This window comes from Engraulis encrasicolus, unplaced genomic scaffold, assembly GCF_034702125.1.
Source record: "Engraulis encrasicolus isolate BLACKSEA-1 unplaced genomic scaffold, IST_EnEncr_1.0 scaffold_34_np1212, whole genome shotgun sequence".
NCBI lineage: Eukaryota > Metazoa > Chordata > Actinopteri > Clupeiformes > Engraulidae > Engraulis > Engraulis encrasicolus.
The window spans coordinates 1,311,400-1,321,270 of NW_026945643.1; the positions used below are offsets into that span (position 1 = coordinate 1,311,400).

Here is a 9,871-nt window from a genome sequence, read left to right on the forward strand (position 1 = left end):
TTCAAATGCTACAAATGAATCTCTTGTCAAAATCCTACACAAAAAAATCCGTTATGACCATAAAAATAGAAAACAAAGAAATCATATTTACAAAAGTATTCACAGCCTTTGCTCAATACTTTGTAGAACCACCGTTGGCAGCAACTACATTCATTTTTTTTCATTTCGAAATGAAAAGGGAGGTCATCGGTGTGTGTTTCAACCTTTCAGTACATTGAAATGGCATAAATAGATGGGTGTGAGTTTTGAATGAAATCCTATGGAGAGTGTCATGGTCTGCTTCTGTAGTCACAGTGCATGTTCACATGCATGCTTCTTTAGGTATAATTCAGATTTCCAATGTTGACGGTATTCATACATCCCCAAACAATGTCAGTCCCACAACCATGCTTGACTAGCCAGATGGTGCACTTTTTTTGGTCAAATTCACTTGTTTACCACCACACATGCTTAACACAATCTAAAGCTAATTTGTTTATCTTGGTCCCATCAAACCACACGACATGGTTCCAGTGATCCATATCCTTGGTCTGTTCATATCTCTTGAGACCAAGATAAACAAATTTGCTTTAGATGGCGTCAAGCATGTGTGGTGGTAAACAAGTGAGTTTTACACAAAAAGTGCATCATCTGACTAGTCAAGCATGGTTGTGGGACTGACATGGTTTGGCGATGTATGGATGCAGTCAACATTGGAAATATGAATTACACCTAAAGAAGCATGCATGTCAACATGCACTGTGACTACATAAGCGGATCATGATACTCTCCATAGGATTTCATTCAAAACTCACACCCATCCATTTTAGCCAGGTGCAGACTCAAAATGTACAATTTCAATGTACTGAAGGGTTGAAACACAAACCGATGACCTCCCTTTTAATCCCTTTTCATTTCGAAATGGAAGTAGTTGCTGCCAAAGGTGGTTCTACAAAGTATTAAGCAAAGGCTGTGAATACTTTTGTAAATATGATTTCTTAGTTTTGAAAATTTATAAAAAATAAAAAACAGTCAAGACAACTTGTTTTTCACATGGTCATAACGGATTTTTTTGTGTAGGATTTTGACAACAGATTCATTTGTAGCATTTGGAATAAGGCTGTAAGATAATAAAATGTGAAAAAAGTGAAGCGCTGTGAATACTTTCCGGATTGACTGTACGTATACCAGCCCAAACTTTTTCATCCCTAATTTTCATTTTCACAACAGGGTTGGAACATCAGGCAAAATGAATCATGAAACTTTAGGGCAATAAAAATCATTTTTCTTGGGCACCCACTTGTACCGTAGATAGACCTGTACAACACTGTTTACTGATGACAATTTTTAAACAAACAAATATTCTAGGTGCAGGGCATAGATCAGGCCAAACAAAAGAACAATAGCGGCTGCCCAATATTTAAGCGACAGTGAAAGTTCTGCATCTGATAGATGAAAGATTCATCCTGTTCAAACACCAAGTTCTAACTCATTCTTGAGTGACAGCAATTTTGGCTTAATCTGACGCCTTCCATCATCGAGGTTCAGGAGGACAACCTGAATAAACTCAAAGAAACCCTTAAGCTTTGCAGGGTACTCTAGGTGCAGGGCATAGATCAGACCAAACAAAAGAACAAGTGCGTCTACCCAATATTTGTGTGAAAGAACCACCTGGTCCTCCAGAATGACTGTAACGTGCTGCGGGTTGAACGGTACTGCAGATGGATTGTCTTCGGTAAGTGCAAGGAGTGTGACGGCTCCTGTTTGGGATTCCTCGAAGTCGACTTCCTAACAATTACAAACAAAGCAACGGAACGCAAAAAGGTAAGTATATGTATACCAGTCCAAAGAAGTCCACTGAAGTCGCACAGGTGTTGCTGCTCATTCAGGATGTCATATCAAGGTGAGGTGTGACAAGAGGGTTTCTCCCAGCAGTGTCCAGAGTTTACAAGTGATACCATGGCACATATTAGTATAATAGGAGATGATAGATGCCAGCCATAGGAGAGTTTCCAACCTGGCAGCAGATCGCCATCTTCTTTGTACTAGGTGGCTCAGGAAGCACAGAGCCCCCACAAAATGAGCTTTGCAAGTGACTGTTGTTCAAACTTCTGCCCAAATGATTAGGAATAGACTACATGAGGTGGGTATGAGACCCGATGCTTGGGGCCTTTGGTTAAAGCCCATCACAGTGGAGCGTCATTTGCACATGTGAAAATTGGCATGTTTACCACTGGTGACCTTCACTGACCACAGATGAGAGCCGGTACACAATGAGGACATGAAAGCAACATGACAGAGTCTGGAGATGCCATGGAGAATGTCATGCTGCCTGCAACCTCATTTATGAGGAGCACTGTGCACCAGTGTCGTACATGACATTTTTCATGTTCTCTAGCACCATACTTCACAGTAACTAGCTGTAACCATAGCTGCCACTTATGGAGTATCTTCCTGATCATAAGGGCATGTTCCCTGGTATCACCTGTGAGCTCTAGACTCTGCTGGGAGACACCACAAACATTCTTGCCACGCCTCACCTTGATGTGGCATCTTGGATGAGCAGCACTACCTCAGCGACTTCAGTGGGTGATTAACACTGCCTTATGGTACCGGCAGGTGCGAAAGAGTCAGAATGCAAAACTGACCAAAAAAAAGCTGAAAACCTAACGAGAACCAACACAAACTTGATCCAGTCAGCTGATCATACGACAAGTACACAGGTCTAGTGGTTACTAAGAGTAGTTACCCGTGTTGGAAGGAAACTTTTGCAAGGTCAAAAGTAAAAGTAAAAAAAGAAAAACACAATTGATTCAACCAGTGCTGCTTCCTAACTGGACAGGCTGATTTCATAGAGGTATGAATACCTTGTAAAAGCAATGCATTATTTTGATGCTCCCTTTAATTTCTTGAACAGTGAATATCCACATTGAGATTGTATAGAGGATGCGTGTATGCATGCGGATACACACACACGTGTACATAGATTGTCAAGTCAAAAATTGCAGCATGATGGTAAGAACGACATAAAAGCAGGAGGTCTGAAAGTGCTGTTAATGAATGAACGGCATACCTTGCAGCTCTTGAAAATCTCCGACGCATCTTCTTTGAGATACAGGGCCAGGCCAAACAGGACAGCAGTTCTGGTTGCCTGGATGTCATTATCCTGTTGAGTGTTATGACAAAGAGCTTTGTAAGGTTCTACAACTACACCAACTATACTCCTGATCAAACAGATGTTTTTTTTTCAGGACAGTGAAAAGCAGTATTGTTCTACTGAATAACCCCAGTTAGTACCACAGTGATGGGGGCTCTCTTCATCGTAAGGGGTGCCCACTGCAACACCTAAACATTAGCCTAACCTGGTACGACACCACAGCATTTTTTTAGACAGATGTGGCAACAACCTTCACTCACTCCTTGATGTATGACATCTGTCGCTGTGGTGGTATGATCTTAAACAAACGGTGCAGCATACTTCCACAATGAAATGTGAAATCCATACCACCCTGTGCCTTTTGCTTGCTCCCAGCCAGACACAATGTTACTCCTATTAGAATGTATGAAGCTAGGCTGAGATCAAACCCTTCCTTCTTATCAGGGCTTCGAACCGGTTCAAGGAACGGAAACCGAAAACGGGAACGAACGGAATTTTAGGCAATTTTATGAGGAGCAGAAACAGAAACGAAAACGAAATGGTCTTCAACTGTTCCTGAACAGAAACGTTATTCTGAAATCCACAAAACCGGTTAATAACGGTTTATTTTGTTCTCTATATATTTTATAAAATTTCACAAAAGCATACCCTGAAGCATACATTGAAGTGTTTGCACTGTAGAGTTAAACAGGAAATTTGAGATATTTCTCAGCAACGGACCAGCTACACCATATCTACACCATGCAGGGTTAGGAATTATAGCGCAAGATCTCCATATGGATAAAACTTACAGCCAGGTAAGGAGTTTAGCACGTATCCAGAATGTGAGAGGGATAGCAGCCTATCTGAATGTTTTTGGATGCCGCCTGTGATTTAGCCTATTATTTTTGGGGATAGAGTAGCTACTGTGTAAATCAAGGGCAAATACTAATGGGTACGCCTATTCTAGGTATAAGGTAGGCCTACAGTCCATAAAAATAGACTTGATAGGCCCGCAAAACACTTCCGGGAACGATAAGAACGAACGATATTTTGCGTTCCGAACCGGTTCAGGAACGAAATTTTGGTGGCGGAACGAATTCAGGAACGAAAACGTTAAATAAAGGCCTACCTGAACCGTTCGGAACGGAACGATTGAAAAATAATTTTGTTTTCAAGCCCTGCTTCTTATACATTAATATGACCAGTTACACAGTTTCTATGCTACAAAAATGGCCCAATAATGAAAGGCGTAGAAACACCTTGTGTGCACGCAGCCAGGGGTGTTCACAAATGAGAAACCAATGTACTATAGTGGCCATTGTAGCATAGAAAATATAGGCCTACATGTTTTGTGTGGCTTGGTTCAATGTAAATAGAGAAAAGGTACAATAGTTTGGTCAGACCTAACTTCAGCCTTCAAAAATGCCAGCGGCCATGCTGAGCCTAGCTACATACTAAAAGGAGTAACATTATGTCTGGCAGACTGAGAGCACGCACAAAACTGAAAGAGGTATCAGCTTGTCTCAACTCAGAGAAGACATTTAATTATGGAAGTACGGTGGACTGTTCCTTTAATGAGTCTTCACACTTTACTTAATATGCAAGTCCTTGGTCAATAAAATTACCTAACAACTCATCTATGTTCAGTTATCTGAGCATCTTCACAGACCACACATTTATACAGAGATGCAAAACGTAGGAATATGGTCATGGATGTAATTACAAAACTTGTTTGATGCCTATCCTATATTCATGACACTTACCTGTTTACTGTAATCAGAAAGAAGCGCAGCCATTTTCTTGCCCAAGGTTCCCGTCTGCTTCTCTTTGTAGAGGTTCAGGAGCTGTGGAGTGTATTTGTCCAGTGCCGCGAAGAAGTTGAAGGGGAGGTTTTGGTTCGTGATGCGATGGACCTCCTTGTAAAGCTGTGGAAACAACAAGACAAACAAGACAAAAAATAAACAAAAAACAAAACATAGAATTTTGAAATGCCTGTATAACTGTTACATATACATATATACAGTAACTAACAATCAGCTTTCAACTTACCTGGGCTTCACAGAAGAGGGCAGGCCACCGCTCCCTCAGCTCTGCAATAGGCCTTGGACTGTTGATTATTTCCTCACGTCTCAACGCGAATGTTCTCTGCATGAGCAAGAAGATGAGTGGTCCATCTCTTTCGGCAGGAGCTTTCTGAAACTCACTATGGAGTTCATTTCTTTGAGCCTCCAAGCTGTCCTTGCTTTCACCGGCGGGATAATTTGGTAGGTAATTAATCTCTCCCCGTCTGGGGCGCTTGATTTGAGAGTGGGCTGATGGAGCAGTGGGGTGAAGTCGACTACGCTTTCCTGCATTCACTGACACCTCTTTCAGGCCTGCTCTGCTAAGTTTCGTACGGTAGTTGCCCATCTTAAAGAAAAGGCTGTTTTTCCAGGCATCATATCCTGTTCCGGTCTTCTCTTTCAGACACGGATGCTTTTTCACTAAAGCCTCAGCAGCTTGGCGAATTTGTTTGCCACTTGGGTACCCAGCATATTTATACATCTCTATAGCCATTGCCTCCAATATGTTGTGTTTCTGATCTTTAGTTAGCTTCAGGGGCTTTGCTTCCTTCTCATAGGCTGTATTGCCCTGACTCAGAATATATTCAACCTCATAGGTAAACGATGGCACAGTGAAGTACTCTGGCCAGACCTCAGTCCTACAGCTTCTCTCCGGTGAGGAAAGAATAACGGTGTCATCTGTACTGATGGAGCTGACATCTAAGTCTACGGGGCTGAGATTCAATTCTATGACGTGAATCACTTTGACAGTTGCAATGGATGGGAGGCTATCAATGCTGACGAGGTTGCAAAATGCATTAAAATCTGGGTCTTCATACTGAAGTCTGAAGTCGTACACAAGCCCAAATCTTGTTTTAATTTCTGAAACTAGTTCGTCAACTGTACTGGGTCGAGATGGCAAGACAAGAATTTCAGCGTTGTCATCAGCCAAAATGACGCGCAACTTCAGGGGTGAGGCCATCGGTACAACAGGAATTGCCTTGAACAAACAAACACAAGCAAACAATATTATGAGACAAAAATGCAAAAAATGTGCTGGTGCATACATTGCCCACAAATCTCTGTCTCACACTATAGCCTTCAAAAACAATCACACCTCATGTCTCTGACGCACGCGCCCATGCGCATGCGCGCATGCACACACACACACACACTAGCAATCTTCATCAGAGACGGGGATGAAATGTTTAGGTGTAAGAATGAGTCTATCAGACACTCTATAAGCATACAATGGTGTCTGATCTTTCAGTTCACGGACATAGCGAACAACATGGCTATTTCCATCAGTAACAGTCAATTCGAATGACCGTAAATGCTCAACATACCATGCATCATAATCCTTCAGCACAACAGTGATTTCATTTGCAAGCAGTAGTATGTTCGTAATTTCTTTAAATTCTGGCAAGGAGTTTTGAACACCAGTGCAGACAAACATGCCAACCGCAAATGATGTTCCATCAATGTTTACTCGATTTGTACTAAGGACAGTCAAGTCGTCCACAGTCTGTGAAACACTGGCTTGTACCTCAGGCGGTAAGGTGTCAATGAAGGCTGATTTGACTTGAGACATCTCAATTGGTGGTTTGAAAAATTTGGGTGATGATAAGTGGTATGTCATCATCAGTTGATGTCTCTCTGCACATGTTTTTAACACATTTTTGAAGTTGTTAGCCTCATGTATGATCCTTTTAAAAATCCTGTGTTTCCCCTCAAATCTCATTGTCCATAGATGGACAAGGGGCCCAAAGCATCGAATGAGGTGAGGATAATGCTCCAGGAAATGGTGTTTTGGCCTCAACATTAAATTAGGAAACACCTCCTGGAGTATCTGTCTGTGCTCTGAGATTTTGCAGGACATGTACTGCAATGTTTCTTCTGTGAATTTGTGACACATGGCAAGATCTACCACATCTTTTAATGCCATTAGTATTTCCCAAAACCTGTCCCCATCTGGAATTTTGGAACCAATAATTACAGGAAGTAATCGCAAAAGAGCATGATTCTCATGCCCATTACCCCCAATTGTTCCTCGAGATGAAAAAGTTGCAGTAACTGGATGAGGACGGTCTACTTTGTCATTGTGCTGATAAGGAAATGTCTTAATTGCCTGATTTAGATCGTTAAGAGTGAAGTGTTTCACTGAAATCATACCTTGCAAGCAAAGGGCCAACTCCACAGGCACTACACCTTCCAGGAGGTCATGCAGCAGGTCTGGTGGAAACCCTGTGATGGTGTGGAAATACACAAGCTCATCAGACAAAACACAAGTGCCTTTGACACCATATGTTTCCCCAACATTTTCATTTTCCTGAATCTGTTGTGTGAGGTGGTCATGTTGGTCTATTGACCTCATCTGGCAAGCATCAGTGGTTGCATCCAATGTCTGTACATCAGTTTTGGAGTAAAGACAAAAACGACAACTATAGACAGACCTAAAACTTTGGTTAAAACCAGCCATCCCATGAGCCGCGAGGTTGTCTGACACAACAGAGAAAACTGTCCCTTTTATGGAGTCACCTAAAGTTTCAATGTAGACGCCATCCTGTTCAAGAATCTTTAAATCATTCAGCAGTGGTGTAAAAACTTTTGCATATCCAAATCTTTGGACATCTTTTGAATTGCACAACATTGCAAGCTGAATGGTGTGTAGGGCAGAGCGATATTTAACTGGCAAGTTTGCCAGGGACCAGTACACTGCACACATTTTGTAATATCCCCTTGACGTGCCAAGAGGACAAGCAATTTCTAGGTCGTCTGCATACAGAATCAAGGCAAACTTAACACCTCCTTCCGCAAAGAGTATATTGCCCTGAAAATAAGAGCCATCAACATGTGATGCAAACTCACCAGGATTTGCGGTTCTTGGTTGAAATGCAATGTCTGCAATATCCGGCTTTTTCATCAATTCCTGTAAGGACGAGAGAAGAGGCACATAAACACATTTTCTTTGGGTACCATCAATAAGGTACTCAATGGGTTTGATATGTGGAAACCTCTGCTGTACATATGACTTTCTCCTCTTGGCTGTTGACAGCAGACCTTCACTTTTCACTGATCTGTGTAAGATGTTACACTCTGAAACTGCTTGCACAATTGAAGTGACAATTGTGTCAGTAACAGGGCAATTGTGCTTTTTCAGACTGTCACCAATTACTTTCTTCAGGATGGGTTCAGAGAGTAAAGAGCTGATCAATGTGCTCAACAATTTCTTGTGTTGCTCTATTACTAACATGAAGAATCGATTCCATCTTCAAAAAGAAGGCAGCCAAATTATATTCCAATTTCTGATCCAATGCATCAGTGTCATCTACTTCGTAGTGAAAGGGTTCCTCCTCATCGAATTCATCAGACCCTTCCTCACTGACACAATTTTGAGGAGGGTCAGACGAAATCGGCTGAACCAGCTCAGGTGCATAGTCTGAAGAATTACTATGTTCCCTGTGTTTGTGCGATCGAAATGTAGAATGCACATTTGAGGTAAATGTGCAGTCTTTGAATGGACACGGGACTATTTGTTTTTGTTGTAAATGTCTACCGAGGTGGAGAAACATGTCACGTTCAACAAACGGCTGTCTAAATTCACAAAGTGGGCATTTGAAAACCCTACTGCCAACTTCCCTCCCAGACCTCGGCGTTGCATGATCGTGCACTCGAGACATATGAACCTTTAGCGAATTGAAGGTTCTGAAATTGCACATGCAATGGTAAAAGGGGCATGGTAATGGGCATGTTGCAGAGTACTGGCCATGTAATAGTCTGTAATGACTCATTAACCGCACTTTAACGGCAGTAGAAAAACCACACAACTTGCATTTCCACATTTTGGAATAGCTTGCAACAGCTTTTCAACGACAACACGGGCCTCGGGACAAATACTTAGTAATACTACTGTGACCACCGTACACAATAAGTAGTTCTACATCCATATAATGTAGGCATGTCGTGTGGAAAGCCCGACATATATCTAAATGCCTTCATATTACACGACGACGAAAAGGTTTGCTAGTTAGATAACCTCGGCGCGAGACATGTGGCTAGCATACATTGAAGCAAACTGGTTAACTGGCCACCACGCTTCGACAATATCATGACCACAACACGATGGAAACAAAATCAGACTACATGTTGCCGGCATTCCCGTGTCAGATACATGTTTGAAATTAAGCCATGAAACAGTAGTTCCTCATAAATTCACATTGCATATCGAAAGACCACAAACCTGAGACTGATACTTCGAGCTCAACTGGCGGCAGTGTGTGGTCGTCATCGATTGGTACTGTGAGTGACGTGTCGAGTCTTTCTGGCTTGCTCGCGCTCTGTCCACTTCGAAAGATCTGCAATCCCATTGGCTGTTGATGCATGCACCTGTCTCGAGGGGTTGTTTGGCGTTGACGTTGATCCAGGCTATTGCAATGAGCACATTTTCAACTCGCCAGTCGAAAAATGATTGCAATTATGCAAGAGGTTCTTCAAATTATGCAAAGCATAAATGCACACTGCATTGCAGTGTATTAGACATCGTGACACAGTTGTCAAATTTTGTCTTCATTTTTGCTCTTAAATGCAGTGTTTTGCATTGCTAGAAAGTCTACTGAACGCCTCACCTCGCAAAATGTCTGTAGTAGGCCTAAATAGGTGTCAAAAATAGAAGCAGAAGGGCTATGCTAATGTTTTCTGCTTTTATATGTGA

General features: G+C 42.0%; 1 protein-coding gene across 3 annotated transcripts; it reads right to left on the reverse strand.

Moving 5' to 3' along the window:
* Positions 1 to 1,096: 1,096 nt before the first annotated feature.
* LOC134443661 (sterile alpha motif domain-containing protein 3-like) lies at positions 1,097 to 9,590 on the reverse strand. 3 transcript variants are annotated; one of them, XM_063193312.1, is made up of 7 exons: positions 9,401 to 9,590; positions 8,029 to 8,089; positions 7,333 to 7,404; positions 5,168 to 6,160; positions 4,882 to 5,043; positions 3,053 to 3,145; positions 1,097 to 1,767 (listed from the first exon to the last, which is right to left on the reverse strand). In XM_063193312.1, exons 4-7 carry the CDS (start codon positions 6,140 to 6,142, stop codon positions 1,450 to 1,452), a joined length of 1,548 nt encoding a protein of 515 aa, XP_063049382.1. In that variant the 5' UTR covers positions 6,143 to 6,160; positions 7,333 to 7,404; positions 8,029 to 8,089; positions 9,401 to 9,590; the 3' UTR covers positions 1,097 to 1,449. The 3 variants fall into 3 exon arrangements, with proteins under 3 accessions (XP_063049382.1, XP_063049383.1, XP_063049381.1); XM_063193313.1 differs by lacking the exon at positions 9,401 to 9,590 and having other exon boundaries at positions 8,029 to 8,320; XM_063193311.1 differs by lacking the exons at positions 7,333 to 7,404; positions 8,029 to 8,089; positions 9,401 to 9,590 and having other exon boundaries at positions 5,168 to 6,315.
* Positions 9,591 to 9,871: the final 281 nt, after the last annotated feature.